Source organism: Triticum aestivum, chromosome 6D (genome assembly GCF_018294505.1).
Source record: "Triticum aestivum cultivar Chinese Spring chromosome 6D, IWGSC CS RefSeq v2.1, whole genome shotgun sequence".
In the NCBI taxonomy this organism is placed as follows: domain Eukaryota; kingdom Viridiplantae; phylum Streptophyta; class Magnoliopsida; order Poales; family Poaceae; genus Triticum; species Triticum aestivum.
Window position 1 is genome coordinate 129328978 of NC_057811.1, and position 22422 is coordinate 129351399.

Consider the following 22422-nt stretch of genomic DNA (forward strand, 5'->3'; position numbering starts at 1 on the left):
TTACAGGGATATCAAAATTAAAGCTCGGTTTTATTCCGACTTTGATTTTAGTTGAACTACACAAAAGGAGCCAATGTGTCTAAGGGAAACTGCTACATTAGTGGGTCCAGTTGGTCTTACCACTTTGCAAAAAGAAGCAGTCACTGTTTGCGCTACATTACACAAGGAATGATCGAGAAGCTTTACAGAGTATTAGTAGATGCTGGTGACATGACTAGTCTGCAGAGAGCATAGGAAACTCTACAACACGTGGAGTGCACTGGGCAAAAAGTGCCCAAACAAGTACAAGAAGCCAGGACAAGACTCCAAGTCTGTCAATGTCATTCTAAGCAACAATGATGGGGCATCTGGGTATGGTAATCTGTTTACCATACTTTCAGTTTGTTAGTCCACCGATTGGTGGGTTGACACTGGGGCCAATATTCATGTGTGTGCTGATGTGTCTTTGTTTTCTTGCAGCATATAAATACGAAATCCACAGGGATGCTCAGCTTGATTTTAGTGGAACTGCACAAAATGTTCAGATGGTTTGTGTCCTCCATAATACTTCATCATGCACAATACATCAAATGGTTCTCTAATCATTCGTCGTCACCTTGAGCCACCGGACTATATGTTTGAATGGAGTTGCCAGCGTCGGCCATTAAGAAGGGTAAGAAGAAAGACAAAAAGAGATATGGCTTCTTTACTTGTGGTTCGGAGGAACACTAGGCAAACAAGTGCCCAAACAAGTACCCAAACAAGTACCAAGAAGCCAGGACAGGACTCCAAGTCTGTCAATGTCACTCTAAGCAACAATGATGGGGCATCTGGGTATGGTAATCTGTTTACCGTACTTTCAGTTTGTTAGTCCACCGATTGGTGGGTTGACACTGGGGCCAATATTCATGTGTGTGCTGATGTGTCTTTGTTTTCTGGCAGCATATAAATATGAAATCCACAGGGATGCTCAGCTTGATTTTAGTGGAACTACACAAAATGTTCAGATGGTTCGTGCCCTCCATAATACTTCATCATGCACAATACATCGAATGGTTCTCTAATCATTCGTCGTCACCTTGAGCCACCGGACTATCATATGACAAACTGATGACAAACCCTGCTCGTTCCACAATCATAGGCATTACATATTTTGAATGGGAAAAGCTTGTCAAAGTTAATCATTGATGTTAGCAAGAAGACATTAGTTTAATATATTGGAATTGGAAAACCTTGTCAATTTTTGCTAATTGATGTTAGCCAGAAGACATGCATTTGATATTTTTGAGTGGGACGCTCTTTGCTGTGAGCAACGTCGATCGTTTTTCCCTATTCCTGTCTTCAGTTCAGAAGTATATTTACTTTGCTGAGATGCATAGTCACATGAATGTTGACTTATGTAAGGTATTTTAAGAGTTTGTTCTGAATGTTTCCTATGTAATGCCAGGCCTTGTGAGTTTGATTGCAAAGTTGAGCTTGGAATGCTGTGGCATGCGGCATCACGAGTTGTTCACCGTGCCTCCTGAGAATAATGCTTCATATTGTTTTGCATGTTGATCTAATGCCTGTGATTTGCATGTTAAGAAGATCATCCTCTTCTGTTGTTTCTGTGCTTAAGAAGTTTATTGTCTTATGTTTCATTCATAGCCTATACGACAACTCGGGTAGGTTAGAGGTGAAACCATATGATCTTTCGACCAACTCATCATCTTAGGCCGTGATTGGATCATCGTTTTGCAACCAAAACCGCTTGTAAAGCTAACACTTGTAAATAAAAGCACATGGTCTCGGGCGAAGCGCTTGGTTGGTCGATTTCGATTAGTAAAATATACACTCGTCTCTCAAATTGCACGCGTAACCCGCTGATACATCTCCGTCGTATCTATAATTTTTGATTGTTCCATGCCAATATTATACAACTTTCATATACTTTTGGCAACTTTTTATACTATTTTTGGGACTAACATATTGATCCAGTGCCCAGTGCCAGTTTCTGTTTGTTGCATGTTTTTGTTTCGCAGAAAATCCATATCAAACAGATTCCAAACGGGATAAAAACTTATTGATATATTTTTTGGATATATATGTGATTTTTGGGAAGAAGAATCAACGCGAGACGATGCCCGAGGGGGCCACGAGGCAGGGGGCGCGCCCCTGACCCTCATGGCCACCCCGTAAGGCGGTTGGTGCCCTTCTTTCGCCGCAAGAAAGCCAATATCCGGATACAAGTCGTGTTAACATTTCAGCCCAGTCGGAGTTACGGATCTCCGATAATATAAGAAACGATGAAAGGCCATAATGTGGAAGGCAGAAACATAGAGAGACAGAGAGACATATCCAATCTCGGAGGAGCTCTCGCCCCTCCGCCGCCATGGAAGCCATGGACCAGGGGGTAAACCCTTCTCCCATCTAGGGGGAAGGTCAAGGAAGAAGAAGAAGGAGGGGGCCCTCTCCCCCTCTCTCCCGGTGGCGCCGGAACACCGCCGGGGCCATCATCGTGTGACGGCGATCTACACCAACACCTCCGTCATCTTCACCAACATCTTCATCACCTTCCCCCATCTATCTACAGCGGTCCACTCTCCCGCAACCCGTTGTACCCTCTACTTGAACATGGTGCTTTATGCTTCATATTATTATCCAATGATGTGTTGCCATCCTATGATGTCTGAGTAGATTTTCGCTGTCCTATCGGTAATTGGTGAATTGCTATGATTGGTTTAATTTGCTTGTGGTTATGTTGCTGTCCTTTGGTGCCGTCTGGCATCTGGGGCGCACCGTTTCGGAGGCTGACCTGTGGGCCTACTAAGTTGACGCGTACGAAGGGCTTTGTGAACTTAGTCAATATAAAGGATTCTAGCTGCAGTGACCTTACGATGTCCATCCAACGGCCGTTGTGATTCGTCAACCTCTGGTCTTCTTGCTCCAGCCGCCCAAAGCAGCGCCGGTCGTGTCGCCTGCTCCTGCCTCCCGTGGCCGGCTATGCTGCCGCGGAGGCCTCACCGCCCCTACCACTCCCACCGCTGACTAGGCCCTGCGGCGACGGCATCCTCACACCCTAGCTGAACCAGTGAACCCTCGTACTCCTCTTCGCGTGGGCATCCACTGCCGCGTCTTCCCCGGCTCCGCGTCGTCCCCTTCCTAGGCCTCGCCGTCGTCCACCGCCCTGGTGCTCTCGGCGCGGCGTGGTCAACATGGTCAACGAACGACATCCATACGTGGAGAGGCTGATAGCTGGGTCCATGGCCGCACACAAGGAAATGCCTCCTTATTACGCGCAAAATAATGATTCCTCCACCTGACATCTGGGACCCACTGGAAGGGCCTTTGTATTTCGCGAAAAAAAGTTCCCCCGCTGACAGGTCGGACCCACCAGCTATATCTTCGCACGCAAGGAAGTGCCTCCTTATTATGCACAAAAAATGAATACCCCCTGCTAGCTGGGACCCAGCATAGTGGGAGGCTGACTTGTGGGCCTACTAAGTTGACGGGACGGAGGGCTTTGTCAAGTTAGTCAATATGAACGATTCTAACTCCAGTGACCGTACGATGTCCATCCAACGGCCGTAGTGCTTCTTCAACCTCTGGTCTTCTTGCTCCAGCCGCCCAAAGCAGCGCCGGTCGTGCCGCCTGCTCCTGCCTCCTGTGGCCGGCTATGCTGCCGCGGAGGCTCACCGCCCCCTACTACTCCCACCGCTGGCCAGGCCATCCCTCCACTCATCCACATCCCCTGTTATTCTGCGGCGACGGCAGCCTCACACCGAAGCCGAACCAGTGAACCCTCGTACTCCTCTCTACGTGGGCATCCACTGCCGCGTCTTCCCCGGCTCCGTGTCGTCCCCTTCCTAGGCCTCGCCGTCGTCCACCGCCCTGGTGCCCTCGGCGCGGCATGGTCAATGTGGTCAAGGAACGACTTCCATCGGAAGAGTACTGTACGTGGAGAGGCTGACAGTTGGGTCCACGGCCGCAACAAGGAAGTGCCTCCTTATTATGCGGGAAATAATGATTCCTCCACCTGATTGCAGGGACCCACCGGACGGGCCACCGTATTTCACAAAAAAAAACTTTTCCCCCTGACTGCTAGGACCCACCAGCTACATCTTCGCACGCAAGGAAGTGCCTGACAGTCGGGACCCACCCGGTTGAAGCATACGTAGCGTTGTCATTCTGGTCGCGAACGTGTACATATATACTGGTCGATGTAGAGGCGCGCACGTGTCGTAGTAGAGGCGCGCATGTAGCATGTACACGTACGTACAGCGGCCAGGGTGCAAGAACGTAAATACGGCCATGTACGTACATACGGGCAGGGTCTCGAACGCCTACTCGCGCATACGTACGGCTAGGGCTCGTGTACATGGCTGGGTCGGAACGGAGAAACTGCATCGTCGTCGTGTTCATGGGGAGGCAACGGAATGCGTCATGTTCATTGGGAGGCAACGGAACGCGTGTTGTTCATCGGGAGGCAACCGGCTTGGACGGAACAGCCGTTGGAAACGAGGCCTAACGTACCGCAGAACGGAGGAAACGGCCTTGTGTTTGACCGGCCACGGTCGAAACGGGATCCTGTTCATCGGGAGGGGTCTGGCGTCCACAAAACGGAGAAAACGAACCTCCTACGGTCGAAACAGGGTCCTGTTGATCGGGAGGGGTGTGGCGTACCGCAAAACGGAGGAAACGGACTTGTGTTGGAGCGCTACGGTCGAAACGGGGGTCCTGTTCATCGGGAGGGGTGTGGCGTACCGCAAAACGGGACTCCACGGGATACTGTTCATCTCCACCGTCGTCTGCCTCAACGGGCTACTGTTCATCCATCGTCGACTGCCTCCACAGGCTCCTGTTCATCCACCGTCGACCTCCTCTAGCCTCCACCTGCGACTGTTCATCCAGCCTCCACCGGCTACTGTTCAACCAGCCCTCTCCACGGGGTCCTGTTCAACCACCCCTCCACGGGCTACTGTTCATCCAGCCCTCCACCGGCTACTGTTCAACCAGCCCTCCACGGGGTCCTGTTCATCCAGCCCTCCATCGGCTCGATCGATCGGGGTACTGTTCATCCAGCGGCAATGGCCTCTACTACCACGGGGTCTTGTTCATCCAAGCCCCTACCGGGAACTATTCATCCAAACCCCCCAACAACGCTCACTGTTCATCAAGGGAAGGAGGCAGCAGTGTTCGATCGGCTTCAGTTAGCAGCAGTAGCGAAGGAATCGCTCGATCGGGTTCAGTTAACAGCCATCGATCGATCGCTCGGGTTCAGTAACGCGTAGCCTGTAGTGCAGTCGCTCGGGTTCAGTTAGAGCCCAACGCCTCACACCCACGCGCCTACGTGTACGAGAGAAACGAGCATCGCTCGGCCCCCGACCACCCATCGTAACTGGGAAAACTCTGATATTTTCCTCGCCCTCGCTTCTACCACGGTTTTCTCCGTCATGGACGGCCCAAAGAATGTCATGCAGCTGCGTCTCTGGCCCGCCCAGGACGAAAAGCCCATTTTCTGACATGATTTTTTGTCATAGAAGTAGGAGCCCACCACATCTATGATGATACCAGGTTTTGTCACAATTATCGTCATAGAAGTGTCATAAGCATGACAGGAAAAAAATTCGTTCGGCCCAAAATGTCACGGATGTGTCTTTTTTTGTAGTGAGGAAAGGGGGGCGCCGCCCCCTCCCCTAGTCCAATTCGGACTCCTTCCCTGTGGTGGGCACACCACCACTTTGTGGGCTGGTGTGCCTCCCTCCCATGGCCCATATCTTCCCCCGGGGGGTTTCGGTAACCCTCCCGGTACTCCGATATGTACCCGATACACTTCGGAACACTTCCGGTGTCCGAATACTATCATCCAATATATCAATCTTTACCTCTCGACCATTTCGAGACTCCTCGTCATGTCCGTGATCTCATCCGGGACTCCGAACAATATTCGATCACCAAATCACATAACTCATATAATACAAATCGTCATCAAACGTTAAGCGTGCGGACCCTACGGGTTCGAGAACTATGTAGACATGACCGAGACACCTCTCCGGTAAATAACCAATAGCGGAACCTGGATGCTCATATTGGTTCCCACATATTCTATGAAGATCTTTATCGGTCGAACCGTTATGACAACATACGTTATTCCCTTTGTCATCGGTATGTTACTTGCCCGAGATTCGATCATCGGTATCTTCATACCTAGTTCAATCTCGTTACCGGAAAGTCTCTTTACTCATTCCGTAATGCATCACCCTGTAACTAACTCATTAGTCACATTGCTTGCAAGGCTTATTATGATGTGCATTACCGAGAGGGCCCAGAGATACCTCTCTGATACTCGGAGTGACAAATCCTAATCTTGATCTATGATAACCCAACAAACACCTTCAGAGATACCTGTAGAGCATCTTTATAATCACCCAGTTACGTTGTGAGGTTTGATAGCACACAAGGTATTCCTCCGGTATCCGGGAGTTGCATAAACTCATAGTCAAAGGAATATGTATAAGTCATGAAGAAAGCAATAGCAATAAAACTTAACGATCATTATGCTAAGCTGACGAATGGGTCATGTCCATCACATCATTCTCCTAATGATGTGATCCCATTCATCAAATGACAACACATGTCTATGGTTAGGAAACTTAAGCCATCTTTGATTAACGAGCTAGTCTAGTAGAGGCTTACTAGGGACACTGTGTTTTGTCTATGTATCCACACATGTATCAAGTTTACAGTTAATACAATTCTAGCATGAATAATAGATATTTATCATGATATAAGGAAATATAAATAACAACTTTATTATTGCCTCTAGGGCATATTTCCTTCAGTATTATGTTGTAGGCTTACCGTGTCGAAGGAGAGATACGAAGTAGGGTTACGACGTTATACTCAACTCTTGCCTGTCGGTGGATGGACGCCACATAACTAATATTCCTTATCCACTGCATGATTATAATTTAAGCTAGTCCATGAGCCAAGCATGTGTGTACAGTAAAGCACTGGATCTGCGATGTAATAACATGACATGTGGTGTATTCTTGGTATTTCATCATCGACTGTGTGTGTTGGTTATTGATCCAGGAACTGACATAGAAAGCGCACACCTTAGGGCCCCCTCTTGGGACTGGTCAAGATCAGAAGCGGCTACAGTACGACGTGATGAGGCAAACGACAGAGTATGATAAAGGCGAGGGTGTCCCGATCTTTCGATGAGATAGTAACTGTCGATTTGGTGGAGACGACTTTGACGATCTGACTACAAACATGCACAACGTTGCGCCTTAGCAATTGCTAAACCAACTCCAAGAGGTTATTGACCACGCCGGAGCACGATCAACTTGACCACGAAGGTCTATTCCTGCAAGTAATCGAAGAACAAGCAAGAATATGATAATGCAGTCTGAATATGGCGAATATATATGAAATATTGATAAAAGTGGGGATCCGAAAGCGGTCTTGGTCTGGTCGTTGGACACAAACAAAGTACACGAAGTTGCAATGGCTAACTTTTAACTAAACAAATCTCAAGGAAAAAGCTACTAGATTGATCTGCTTATATAGGAGCAAGGGGTGGCGGCCAAGGAGGTGGGAGGACGTCCCAAGGCAGCCTAAAACTAATCCTAGGTCGTCCAAGGCTCATGGGCCCAAGTAGAGGTGATGCAACACCTTTGGACTTGTAGTTTGACTCGGATTCTGCTGCAGCATCAGATTGTTTTGTCAATATCTCAACGCTCCGGACAAATTTGAAGGTGAATCTAATTGGGTTGGAAAGTGCATGAAATAAACTTTTCAACAAAAAAAGAATCACCCAATTCGGAGTACGGATGGAAGAGATCTTGGAGTTTTCATCCAGGTATGTCTGTGCAGTCCGAATCTGAGTCCAGAACATGTGGGACTTGAACTCTATTTTCTCTTGGCCCAAAAGTGACGTGAGAGGACTTTTTGAACAACACATAAACTTCTCTTTTTCCCTTATCTTCATATATGGATTGTACAAATGTCCCATACACCTACAATTAGACATGACACAAAAGTCCGTGAAGTATTTTTGTTCTGAATAACATAAATAAATTATTGCATAATTTGCATTAGCAATCACCTCACAAATATGCACGTATGCAATATTTTTGGCCGTATCCGAGGTAGTCATGTCCTCATTAGTGTACCAGGTCGATAGGGAGCAAACCTTGAGCCGAGCGATGGTGTGGACGAGCATGGCTGACCAAATCGAGCAGTACATGTAGACTGGAGATGATAGAGGGATGGAAACATCAGTGAAAGATCGATGCCGACGGAGAAGAGAGATCAACGGTGACCGGGACGGAGACACAACAGGAGGATCGCATCATGAGTTGCATGAACAAAATTGAACTAGGATCTAATACTATGTTAGAAAATATGCAATTTGTATTTCCTAGTGGACAATGGCCAATATATATATATACACATGTATAGATGGTAAGTATGCAGAAAACCCATTATACGGGGGAAATATACAAGTTATACATGGAACATGATATAATCTAGCAAGGAGGACGGGGAACAAAAAGGCACCATGCCCAGTAAGCTACACTAAATTGATTATTTGGCCTCAATGCATATCTCTTTGTACAACATAACACATCATTTCACATGAGATGTCAGAATTGCGTAAACATGAAAAAAAAATGCAAGGGAACTAACAAACACCAAAATATGAAGTACCACAAATTAAACATGATGTAGAACTCTTGTTCAGTCATAAGGTCACATTAGTGAAGAGGTTACCAGAGTTGAGACGGGGGAAGCGATCGTCGGCGAGGTTGAGTCGTAAAAAAAGCCGAGATACTTGAGTCGGGGAGGCGGCCGGGGCGAGGTTGGCGAGGGGAGGCGACGAGGTAGGCAAGGTCGGCGTGGTCGGTGGAGAGCTGTCTGGGATGGGGGGATGGTGGGGCTGGTAGGGTCGGCCGTCAGACCACGGGTTCCCACAGTTATCGGAGAGATGCAATGGTGAAGAAGGTGCGTCGCTGCTCTAAAAGCTCTTGGAGTCGAGACCCCGAACAGGTTGGATGTTGGCTCCCATGGCCGACAGAGGAAAGGCATGGTGGGAGGATATCGTGCTAGCGGAAGAGGTCGGGGGAGAAGGCACTGGCCTTTGTTGTTCTTTCGTCACCGACACGCCGCTGTGCGTCTCCCTACTGGAGAGGGTGGGGGAGAGCGCATCGTTGGCTACCGCTACTCCTGAGGTGCATCGTGGGCGAGATGATATGAGAAGGATTGGAGGGGGGTTCTAGAGAGGAAAGTAACAACGGTGAGTGGTGGGTCCATTTGTAGATTTTTCTAGGGACCAGGGCAACTAACCATGTGAGCCAACATGTTTGATCCACATGCATAACAGAAAGTGCACCTTCATGTAAATCCATGATAGGCAGTAAAAATATTCAAAGAAAACCAAAAAATTCAAAGCTTAGCCGGTTTAGTAAATTCATTTACTAGGGGCGGTCGCGCTCTTTGCCGCACCACTTGGTTGTATCGGCTTATTCCACAATCATGATATTTATGTTTTTTTATGTGTTTAGCAGATTCATCGGTATAAAAAACATTCATGTTCACACACGCGCGCGCAAGCCGAGAAAGCATGAGCAGTAGTCGACGACCATCTAACAACGACGAATCTACAACATTGAAGGATAGAGCATCGGTACACTCGAGAAGGTGGATAGTCATGGTGAGTGGTGGCACAGAGGACTAAGGCGTGGGGGCCGAGGCGGGCATGCCCATGGGCTGGACCTTTGCCAACACGAGGGAATCGTCTCGGTGCTTTGTTCGCGAACCAGCACGAACACAAGTATGCAACATAATGCCAGCAAAACCCTAACCAAGTGACGACCCCATGGCAAAGCAATGCTTTTCATCAACTGAACTAAAATATAAAATAAAAATACTCCCTCCAATCAATATGAATTATCGCTAATCTAATACAACTTACAGCGATAATTAATATGGATCAGGTGTATGGTCCACGAGGGAAAGAAAACTCAAAACGCTCACGGCTCTCCGCTCCTTGGGAGCCTATCAAATAAACTATTCCCTCTGTCCTGAAATGTAAGATGTTTTATAAGACCGTGATAGTATCAAAAAGCGTCTTAGATTTTGGGACGGAGAAAACGTCTTACATTTTAGGACGAAGGGAGTAATAAAGTTGCTCACGAGTTCACTAGATTAGCTAGATTTTTCTTAACTTTTGATTGGTTTGAGGAGCCTTAAATGAGATTGTAACGATGCTCGTAAACAATTTATTGGTTATCTCCAATGAATAAAGCTTCTGGTTTATTTAAAAAAGACTAAGAAAAATTACAACAGGGTCCATCAGGGATAAAACTCGAAACACTAACAGCTCCCCATTTTTTGGGAGTCTAGTATTTGTAAGGATATTTAAGGGCGCTGCAAAAGGGTTTTAAAAGCAACTCTGAACTTAGGGAAAAGCAACTCTGAACTTAGGGCAAATTGCTGTGAACAGATATTTCTTTACAGAGGGGGTAGTAGATTAACTAGTAGGCACGCGAAGGTCGACCAAGGCTCAGATCACAAGTCCACTACCTTGCCTACCTACAAAGCGCACAGCACATACGCTACCATTTTACAGAGGACGGCTCAAGGCTAGGGTCAGACTACACCATGGCGAGGCTTCAGGATGAGCTCGAAGCCTTCATCTCCCCTCGCACCGCAACCATCACAGCGCCTTCACGTTGCATCTCCTGGATGAGTTGCTCAAATCTTGGAGTTAGCTGAGCCACAAAGCCGAACAGTGCGCCTGTGGGGGCACCCAAGCTTGAGTGGGTCTGTCCATGGCTTGCAGACGTTGCAGCCAGCACGGTGGGAGCCGAAGTAGCCCTGGCTACACCTTCAACAGGTGCTGGAGCGTTGGGTTGGACCGACGACTGTTCCTGCTCCATGCCTTGCCCCTCTGCTGGGATGTGTACTTGCTCCATGCCTTGCCCCTCTGCCGGGATGTGTTCCTGCTCCATGCCTTGCCCCTCTGCTGGGATGTGTTCCTGCTCCATGCCTTGCCCCTCTGCTTCTTCAGGAGCTTCAGGCTGTTTTACCATCTCTTCCTCCTGTGCACAATGGCCTTTGCCATGTCGCTGTTCTTCCACTGTACGAAACTTATTTGCTCTTCTGGGCCTGAATGCCGCCCACAGGTAGGGTCGTCCTTGGAAAGCTGCACGCAAGAGAGAGCGAAGTTCGTAACCCATGAGTGACAAAGATTACAATGTAAAGAACGACTTAGATACAGGTTCAAGAGATTTTATGTTATTTATAAAGGATGAATGCGAATATCGCTAGAAATCAACTGCAGCATCATTTTTTTCTTTTACAAATATATGTTCCGAAAAGAGCAGAAGACATACTTTGGTGTTGTTCAGGCAGTAGAATAGAAGGGAAAATCAGCATTTCGGCCTCGCCGACAACAGCTAGTAAGACCATATCATTTTCCACAACTTCCTTAACTAGTTGATCAAGGTCCGTACGTTGCCTAGTAACAGAAACCAGTAATTATTAGATACCGGATGGTGCAAAAAGGTGGACGTTATGCAGATTAGTGTCGAGGGGTAAGCAAGACACCTCATTTTGTGGGGAAAGAAATACAAAGCGATGTCACTATCAGTGGGTCTTGACACCTCAAAGCTCCTAGGCCAAGCCTCCATCCTAGACAGCTTTGTTACTTCAACCACCGGCTGCAATGATCTTGACAATTTACACACAATCTCACAGTATTTGGTTGACAAATGTGCATCTAATGAAACATAGTCCTTGCTGCATGTCTTGATGAGTCCACTGTTGAACAAAAAACAAAAGCATCAGCACATAGGGAGAGTGCCTATTGACACTTGAAAATGGAAAAGGAAAGGATATGTTCTACCTCCAAATAGGTTCATCGATGGGAAGGGAACTATAGTGTTGCAGCTTGAAAGATTCTGAAACGGGTGGATTGGAGACATTGGTCTCCTTCACAACAACTTTTTGTGTTATCATAGCAGTACCACTTTCCACACCGGCAAGATTTTGGCCACCACCGTCGTCATCTTCACCCTCATACCCTATAAGTTTTCTCCTTTTCTTCAACCTATAATTCTCAACTTCATTATCATCGTCATCATGCGAATCAAGCTTCTCTTCCAACAATGATTCTGCCATCTTGCCCTTAGACCTGTCATCATCGCCTCTTCCGTCATTCGTAAGGGTAGTGTTTCGCTTACTACTATCAAGCGGATTGTGATTTGCTTTCTGCTCCACGCAATTGGTCATGAAAGATGCCATGGCTGATTGGCGACTTGCAAGATTTTGATCACCATAATCACTGTCTGCATATTCATCCCCTGTAGGCCTTCTTGCCTTCTTTGGCCTACCATTCTCAACTTCATTATCATCGTCCTCATTTGAATCAAGCTTCTCATCCAACAATGGCTTCATCATCTTGCCCTTAGACTTGTCGTCGTCGCCTCTTCCATCATTTGTAAGGGCAGTGTTCCACTTTCTACTATCAAGTTGATTGTGATTTGCATTCTGCTCCACGTAATTGCAGTCTTCATCCTCATACCCTACAGGTCTTCTCCTTGTCTCCTTTGGCCTACCATTCCCAACATCATTATCATCATCCTCATGTGAATCAAACTTCTCTTCAACCAATGGTTTTGTAATCTTGCTCTTAGACTTGTCATCATCGGCTCTTCCATCATTCATAAGGGCGGTGTTCCGCTTTCTACTAGCAAGTCGACCGTGATTTGTATTTTGCTCCGTGTTATTGCTCATGGGATATGCCTCAGCTGGTTGGCGACTTGAAAGGTTCTTAACGAATAAAGGACCACAATTGACTCCGAAGTGAGGTTGGAGATCTTGCATGACTTTACCCTTCAACCCTAGGCTAGAAGTCGAAGCTTCCTTCCCCATCGAGAGGTCTCCATTCTTATCTTCACCAATCATTGTTTGTTTGACATTATTTGAGTTAGAAACCACCGACGAGGGGTGTGATATCTTTGAAATATGAAATGGGGAATTTGAGTCATCGTCCAACCCTCTGGAGGCAGGATATACTGAGGAAATTCCATCTCCAAGCCAAGAGGCCCCGGGTGGCGCAGACATAAGTTGCTCGATATCCTTCTGCGAAGGAACAAAGCCATAGTTTGGACTTGAAGACAACGAAGACTTCTCAAATTCCTTCGATGGAGAAACCATGTAAATGTTTGGTATTGAGGAAGGTGACCTAGGCATCCCAATGTTCTTTGGCGGGGAGGCTCTATCATTGTCTTGCCTCAAGGAAGAGAGCTTAGGCTTGCTCTTTGGCGGGGAGGATCTACCATTGTCCTGCCTCAAGGAAGAGCGCTTAGGCTTAGGTCGAGAAATTGGGCTATTCGACCTTGACAAAGACGGTCTAGACTTTTGAACATCCTCCTCACTAGAAATTGGGCATTTGTTAGACCTCGAGTACAACTCGATATTCTTTGGCCTTGAAGAAGACTTTCTATCCTTCTTCGAAGATTTCAAGCCATTGGTTGGCCTTGAGGAAGAGGGCATTTCAATATTGTTCCGTGGACCAACCACGCTATTGTTTGGCCTTGAGCTGGAGGGCCTCATACTATTTTTCATCCTGGAAGAACCATTGTTCAACCTTGAGGACAAGGGGCATGATAAATCTTTTGCATGACACTCAACCTTAGAGTTGCTAGTCGCCTCTGGAGGAATTTGCCTTGCCTTCTGAGTCACAAAAACATCATCACCTCTTCCATTAGCATTGTTATATCTATTTGCCACCGGTACTCTAAAATGTTCTAGAGTTCTCTTTGTTTGAGCCACGCTCTTCTTCCAGATACTACTTTGTTTCTTCTTTGTTGATCGCTTGAAAGAACTTGGACCAAAGCCATGGCCACCGGCATGTCTTCGATTTCCCATTTGCTTCAGATAATTCACGAACTAGCCTCAAAGTTTTTCAGTGGGTGGCAAACAGGATGCCAAAAGACACAGTTGCACCCAAGCAATATCTATAAAGAGAACATCAACCCAATCACCTCTATAGGAAGACAACATGGATAATATACTTGATGTACAAAAATTAAGAACCCAACAAACTTGTCTTCTAACTTTTACCATGAAAGTGTTATTACTTTCTAATTCTATGGTGCCAACCTTAAGGCAAGTTTGCTTCGAGTCCAACTGTGAGGACACTAGAAGACAACCATGGGCCTTGGATCAATATAACAAACTTAAACAATTTGTCACAAACAAAATTAGGACCACAAAGTTTGGTTGAAGCATGTCTTGTTGATGACTGGTATTGCCATCAACTTTGTCCAGAAAGTGAATCTATGGCATAAGAACAATAGGTATGGATAGGTTATAAACCAAACACACCTTTGCTCCAACAACACTCAGGTTACATGAATAATAAAAATTGGAAACTGGCCAAGAAATTGTTACCTAGCAATTGAGGTCGAGAACTCCTGCAACACATGGGCCATATCTATAATGAAATGTGGCAAGCCTCAATATTGGTTACGCACTAAACACATGGTTAAGAAATTGTGACCGTCTGGCCGATGTGAAATTGAGGTCAAGCACCAAATAGCGTGTAGAAAGGAGTGTTCATGGCCGATTTAGCGGTTCCAGATAAACACACAATCCAACACAAATGCTTCGGCCAAGCAGTTTCGAATGGGTATACCGGTTCGCTCCTCAACTTGACAGTAGATCTCAACAGTGGAAGGACTATAAGAGGTCAACACATTTAACAACAACCTTTTGCCATGTCTGCAACTTTCTTGTGTGAGTTGGATGGACAGATGTCACATAAAGATGGAGCCTATTATACTGCAATGGTTTGGGAAGACGCTCTTGTATGAAGGTGCTCCGGGTCAGCATGGTCATCTCCATAGGGTTATTGTAGTGTATCGTGGGTGGGCAAGAACTCAAGCAGGTAGGATCATTTGACACACATGTAAGGATGGCAAGGAACGCCTCAACACGTGATGGTTGTCACACAGTCATCGAGGTTCTTATGTGTGATTGTTCTTTAGCAAGAACTTGCTGGGCATTTGCAGTTGTGGTGCTTTTCAAGGTTTCCAATGTTCAAGATATCAAACGGTTTATCACAACTCGATGGGTCACTGCTAAGATCATGCCATATTGGTTGGGTTAATCGGTTGGCAAATTTATCGGCTTGACAAGCGACTTATTGGACATATACCGATTGTCAAGACCCCTCCAGGCAAAAACCTCAAAATTGGCCCTCGCCCCCAGCTACCTCCCACAAAATATATCACCCCGCGTTTGGGTACTACCCGGTGCATCACCATGCTTCCGATTCACCCCGCCGCCGCCAACATACTAGCCTCTGACAGCTAGAGCTAGCCAGCCTAAGCTCCTCACTCTTTGGATCTCTCCCTCGTCTTCCCCAGGAGTTGACGCACCGGCGCCTCTACACCTACCATCTCATCCAAGAGCACGACAGCCGACGCCACCTAGAGAAGATTTTCGTTGCCACCCCTTCCTCTAGCAACACAAGACTTGTTGCCATCCCCTACTCGAGGAGAACCTCCTCCGCGGTATAGTTTCAAGCAACAATGAGCATTGTTTCTCCCTCTCTTCTCTAGTTAAGCAGTGATGAACATGGTTTCTCCCTCTCTTCTCTGTCCAATATTAATTTTGTGTTGAATATAGCACATTTTAGTGTTGGGAACCTAGCAACACAAGACCTGCTGCAATCCCCTACTCAAGGAGAAGTTCCTCCACTGTATAGTTTCAAGCAGCCATGAGCATGGTATCTCATTAATTTTTGTGTTAAATATAGCACATTTTAGACTTTTTGGTGTTGGAAACCTATGATTTGGAAAACAAAAACTGGTCGATCAATAGCCGACAGATAAATCGATTAATTAGTCGGTTTTTGATTAATCTCTAAACCCAAGTCGATCGAGCAGTAAACGGTAAGTGATATCTTGAACATTGAAGATTTCAAATGTTATTCACGTCATATCTATTCTCGCTACTAGTGAATAACATTGCATAATTTATTTCTATAATTTCATATGAATAACTAACGCTAAATTATTTGACACTCCTGAAAATGAAATTAGGTTTCTCCAAATTGTACATATATCATCAGACATCATACCCTCAACTCAAAACACTAAATTTTGGAGACCATATTGGAAGATAGACAAGAGGAAACTAACAAGTCCAGTAAATTATACTACAAATGTACAAAATGTACCATATGGCGAAATACAAATATTTTGTATGACTAATGGTGAACTACATTTTGGGAACACATAAATAAAAAATGTTCTATACACCGTTGTTGAAAACATATTGTTTTTCTCAAAGCACCTAACTCTTGGCTCAAAATGTTGGGTTTTAGTCCCACATTGGTTCTGGATAGCGGCAGAGCCCATGTGCCCTAATACCAAACCTTGCCGGTCAATATTGATGGGTTGGAACACTAAATGCTAGCCAATGTGTGACCAGTCATGGGAGGTGGCAAAGCACGCTTTATAAGGGTGAGGGCGTTCCCTCATATAAGCATATGGTGCTCTATAGTTATACTTAGATGGGTACAGGGGCTAAGCCAGGATTTGATCGAGGCAAGCCTAATGGTGGAGCCAGGATTTCGATATGGAGGGCCAAAAAAATTGTGAATAAAAACATGATTCCATTTCTATAATATTTTGCCACTTAGAACTATTAAAATTTATAGAAAAATAATTATCATATTACTATAATAATTTGTTAGCTAGACCCTACAAAACGGTTGTATTTGTATTATTTTAAATTTGACTCTATGATTGAAATAAGATAAAAAGATATTACTAATTTTGTCACAAGAGAGCTTAGCTACTAATTATCTATCCTTGAATATTTCCATGCAATGCCAAAGGAATGTCTCACCCCATTATACGACACTCAAAATGAATGGTAATGTTAAAATCTGACGTCAGGCTTTTGACCATGGCAAATCGGACATTTTTTATGGCAAATTAGGTTGTGGTGAGGATGTCAATTTCCTTTGCAAGCATGAAAAATCATTGCAACAACATAATTTGCCATAAAAAATGTTTGATTTGCCATGTTAAAAAATCTGATGTTTGATTTGTAGAAAAATCAAAAAGGAATAAATGTTGATGGTGTTTAACAATGCTTTTCTCTTCATAACTACTGAACTACAATTTTTGAACTAGATCACATATCACATAACCAAAAGTACTAAATCTAATGTATATAATTTGAGAGAGATAATATAGTACTCCCTCCGTTCCTTTATATAAGGTGTATTTGTTTTTTTTTAAGTCAAACAAGTGCAAGTTTGACCGAGTTTTTAGAAAAATATATCAACAATACGAAATTTTTATCATTTGATCCATCATGAAAAGTAGTTTCATATTTTATCTACTAGGTATTGCAGATGTTGTTATTTTATTTTATAATCTTGGTCAAACATTCAAATGGTTGACTTGCACGGAAACCAATACACCTTATATTCTGGAACGAAGGGAATAATCAATAGTGATATTGCTAGCCTTATTATTTCTATGACTAAATCGAAGACTAGAGTAGTGCAGGCAAGAGTTCCCTAGTGCAGACCCTTGTTCTGGTCGCGAGCTAAAGGGCAGACAACAGGGGTGTAGAGGCAGAGGCAATGGCACAACCCTAACTGTTTGCGTTAATCACGATAGACTAATTACGCCAGGCCTTGGAGACTAATGAAAGGATTCCATCAAGAGTGGGCTTCTCATAGCTCCTCCTTTTCCTGATTTTAAGCGAGGGGCTAGTATATGTGCTTCTCATAGTCCCTTTTCCCATGAGACAGGGGGCTAGTACGTGTAAACGGTTGTGTGATTGCTAACCTACTAATTGCCAAATGTCTCGTCGATGGTTGGGGATGCAGGCCCCTACTCGCCCCCTCGTCCCCACCACTAAATGGGTAGGACGATGGTATGGTGGAGGGTAAGCTTTCGGCAACACCTTTTTCGGACCCATGGTGCAATGGAGGTTTGGAAATGCTAAAGCAAGCCAAAGATTATGTAACAATTAAAGCGATATGCATGTTGAAGTGTATATGTGGATGCCTAGCCCTTTCCATTAGTTTGGACTTTTGGTTGCGTTGGCTACTGCATGAAGCTTAACATTGTATCAGGGGCTAAGGTCTTGAGTTCAAGTCCTGGCTTTCGCAATTTATCCAAAAACTGTTGTTGCCCCCCCCCCTTGTGTCCACGTATAGCCTCTTGAGCCCTCTTAGTCTATTCACGTGTTGACTTCCCACGTCACACACGAGAGGGGGTGTTGAAGTGTATACGTGGATTGCCTAGCCCTTTCCATTAGTTTGGACTTTTGGTTGCGTTGGCTAGTGCATGAAGCTTAACAATGCAAAGGATCTAGTTGATCATGGGTGCCCGCACATAGAATAGAGATAAAAAGAATATATGAGGACAAGTGATGATCGATGAGAATGGTGTGCAGTTTCAGCGAATCAACTAAAGGATTTGAAGTGGCGACAACACATGCATCCACGACCGAGCCAACTGACGTCATGGTGCCTCCACAAGGCACACATGGTGGGCCAAGATGGAGCAGCAACAACACAACCAAATCGTTGGTCCATGACAAGCACAAACAAGGGCAGCCATAAGAGAAGAGGATAGAAATTCTAAAGATACATAAGATATAGGCGGTCAAAATTTGAAGCAATCGGATGTGCTAAGTCTGATTGGAGCTAATTTTTATCAAACCTATACATGTGCATGAGATCATAATAGGAATTGACACCTACTCCCTTCGTTCCAAAATATTTGAAGTTCGCACTTTGTCCTAAGTCAAACATCTCTAAGTTTGACCAAGACTATTGAATTGAAAAATATACCAACATTTGTAACACCAAATTAGTTTTATTAGATTAGATTCATCCTAAAATATATTTTCATGCTGTAAATATTTGATTTAGTAGATCCTAATATGTTCGATGCTGATTATATTCAACTTCTGTGGCGCTGCAAGATGTCGTGCAAGCCCTAGGTTCGCTGGCAAGAGCTCATTGGCTTCAACACAAATAGGGTGTGGAGTTCATTTAAATAGAGAAGACGGATGTGGGGATATTTGAGACGAGAGTAGATGGGCACAAAGGTCGTGTGATCATCCACCATGGAGTCATGTCAGAGCTGATGAAGGAGACTAGAGGCTACTGCGTAGCATAGGTGAAGTATATGTAGTGGAAAAAGAGAAGCACGTGATGCACCTCAATGCCGGTCGAATTATATAGTGAAATTTCTCTAGTGGTTGAGATTGCAAAGGCTCGACGTGGTTAATGCGTCGCACATGGAACATAATGGACTAAGATAAATAGGTGGTCAAAGAAGTGCGCAAGGGTGCTCAATGGTGTTGGCAAGTACCATGTTCAAGTTAGTGTCTGGATCTATGAAGATTGAGATGATTGACATAAGTTGGCAATGGTAAATCTAAGAAAGTATTAGAAACTTTCAAGTGCCAAAGGCTTGGAGAGCATAAGTCGTAACTCAAGTCGGAATCTATCTGCGTTTTTTTTCCGCACCTCTTATCAAATCTAGGACGACGATAACTACCACACGTGTGGGCGTTAAGGGGTTTGCCCACACGTTTTGTGTGGTGTGGTGTCTAAGAGGATCAGCCCACACGCCTACGTGTGGGCAAAACAAATAATGCCCACACACCTCTTTTTTTCCTTGCGGTCTCTCTCACACGCCTACATGTGGCAAAATAGATAACGCCCATACGCCCGTACGTCAGGCCTCCTACCTCATGGTCCCGCACACCCCGCATGATAGTCACCACGCGCCCCGCAGTTGCCATGCTCCGGACCCTCTCCCATGTTCGTTTAACTGCAGTTATCATGTCGCTGAACTAGAGTTGCCATGTCGGATGCCATCTCAGGTCGAGTGCCAGATGCCGTTTTTGGACAACTGCAGCTGTTGCCATGTATGGTCTGGCTTACTATAGTTGCCATGATTTGAAAACTTTAGGGGTTGCCACCTACTAACACTAGGCAGTTGCCATGTATGGTCTCGTTTACTACAGTTGCCATGATTTGAAAACTTTAAAAGTTGCCACCTACTAACACTAGGCAGTAGCCGTGTAGTGCTACAAAGAGACATGACAAAATAACATGTTCGGGTAAAGAGAGAGTTGTCATCTGCTTACAAGCACACTAGGGCAGTTGCCATGTATCCTGCAAAACACATGGCAACTGACATGTTCGGGTAAAAGAGAGAGTTGCCATCTGCTTACAAAACACACTAGGGCAGTTGCCATGTACCCTGCAAAACACATGGCAAGTGACAGCTTTGGGTGTGGGAGAGGAGATGGGTGTGTGGGCGAACTGATAAACGCCCACACACCAGCCCCTGTGCGTGAGTGAAAACTGACGTGTGGGCGAACTGCTAAACACCCACACACCGGCCCCTCCGTGTGGTGAAACGGACGTGTGGGCGACCGGGTGAATGCCCACACACCAGCCCAGTCCTACATGGCACCACAAACATGCCAAGATTCATGCACCCACAAACGGACGCGGATCCACGCGTGTGGGCGAGATGCGTGTGGGCGTTAGTGTTTCCGCAAATCTATTGTTTGCTCGTGCCAACAATAGATCTGCACTAGTGCACCTTCTTTTATCTGTTGCCACAATGCGTTGGTGCTCACCGGGCTACCCCAGGCCAATCCCCACCGGAAATCAACCTATCGCAACTAAATCAACACACAAATCTGTAAGCATACATACATTCGACCCCTACCAAAACAGCGGCACAAGCAAGCAAACAGCACACAAATCTGTAATTTAGCATACATTCAACCCCTACCAAAACGGGGGACAAGCAAGCAAACAGCAAACGTGTCTGTAATCTAGCATGCATTCAACCCCTACCAAAACGGTGCATAAGCAAGCAAACAGCAAGCGCATGTCAGAAGAACAGATGCACGCGGTGGGAGCAAAAAAAATTCTTTTAAAACAGGAGATAAAGTGGAGAAAAGGCGCTAAGGCAGTGGAGAAACTGGATCGGAGTCTCGCGCTCGGAACCGCAGCCTCGCGATCGACCCTTACCCCGAGAATCCCCAACTGAGAGCCACCTCGTACCTCGATAAGATGAACGCACTGGCCGATGAGAACCCAAACTCGCAGTCGCCGAAGTAGGCCCGAACTCGTCCTACGGCGCCGCCAGTCGGAACTTAGCCGATAAATCTGCCCTCGATGTGCACCTCCGGCTGCTGAGGAAACCCTAGCTAAGCCACAGCGAGGAGCAACTGCATCGGAGCAAGATAAGGGGTGGCGAAAAGAAAGAAAAGAAACTCGGAAGGAATAAGGAGAGGAGAAACCCCGATCCCCGACCGTGGTATTTATAGGCGGCAACAGCACGTTGCGCAACCAGAGACCGGAGTCCAAAAGAAAACGGAGCGGCGAGCCACGCGGTCTTTCACTTTTCACTTTGAGGCCAAGCTGAGAAACGTGGCTCTGGAGCACGGTTTGATAAAAAGAATCACCCAGATACTCAATCGTGCAACTGCGCTTAATGGACGTCGCGAGCCCATGCTCATAGACTGAACGATGCAACAACTGCTTTCGGATTTGGTAAACTGTCCATCCATTTATTCTATATATGGAAAGATTCTTTAATTACATGGCGTTGATTTTTCTTCACCTCGTCCGACCAACCGTGTCAACCCAGCGATGACGTAATGTGCATTAATTCTGGTACAAGAAAATTCAAAAAACTATAATTTTCACACCGCGTGTCCGAATGATGATCCGTATTCACCGCTGAATTCCTTGTGACGAGCTCTTCAAAACTAGCTCCCATATGAATATCTTTTGATGATCTTTTCTAAAGAGCAACTTTGATGCTAGATGAGGCAAATTTAGTGCTAAAGATGAGCAACTTCGATGCTAGAAGAATTGCACCATGTGTATAAGTGAATTCGCGTAGTAGCCTCCTACTTAGTTGTGTGCAATAGGTAATAGGTGGTTACATAGTTCGTTGCCTATCATATTGTGAAAGTTGTTCACCGTAAAATGGGAAGTTGTCTAACATGGTTTTGGAGTTGTCTGCCTCAGAAACCAAGTTGCCTACATCACTACGAAGCTTCCCACGAGTGATCCGTAATTGCCTAAAATATTATGAAAGTTGTCCATCATGGGATCTAAGTTGTCAACACTACTAAGCGCATGGTCGTTGGCTAGTCAGGTCACGGTGTTAGATGAGAAGTTGCATAGGGGGTTATCAGAAGTTTCATAGCGGAGCGGATCAGACAATTGCCTACAAACCTACGCAAATCCTTAATTTTTGGTCGAGTTGCCTACAAAAATCATTGAAATCTTCAGAAATAATGATGGAAAACACACATGAGTTGGCTAGTCAGGTCGTGACGAGCTTTCCAAAACTAAACTCAACATGA

General features: G+C 45.5%; 1 protein-coding gene across 1 annotated transcript; it reads right to left on the reverse strand.

Annotated features, from left to right (window-relative positions):
• Nucleotides 1-10426: 10426 nt before the first annotated feature.
• Nucleotides 10427-21346, reverse strand: LOC123144072 (protein IWS1 homolog A). The gene is made up of 5 exons (XM_044563091.1): nt 21107-21346; nt 11876-13991; nt 11578-11790; nt 11364-11488; nt 10427-11173 (listed from the first exon to the last, which is right to left on the reverse strand). Exons 2-5 carry the CDS (start codon nt 13900-13902, stop codon nt 10641-10643), a joined length of 2898 nt encoding a protein of 965 aa, XP_044419026.1. The 5' UTR covers nt 13903-13991; nt 21107-21346; the 3' UTR covers nt 10427-10640.
• Nucleotides 21347-22422: the final 1076 nt, after the last annotated feature.

What these genes read in the sequence shown, in the direction of transcription:
- LOC123144072 (XM_044563091.1), bottom strand. Translation starts at nt 13,902, where the DNA reads ATGGGAAATCGAAGACATGCCGGTGGCCATGGCTTTGGTCCAAGTTCT. An exon ending in TTCTTTCCCCACAAAATGAG is followed by an intron (nt 11,489 to 11,577) that starts GTGTCTTGCTTA and finishes TTCTGTTACTAG; the next exon opens with GCAACGTACGGACCTTGATC. An exon ending in ACTGCCTGAACAACACCAAA is followed by an intron (nt 11,174 to 11,363) that starts GTATGTCTTCTG and finishes TCTTGCGTGCAG; the next exon opens with CTTTCCAAGGACGACCCTAC.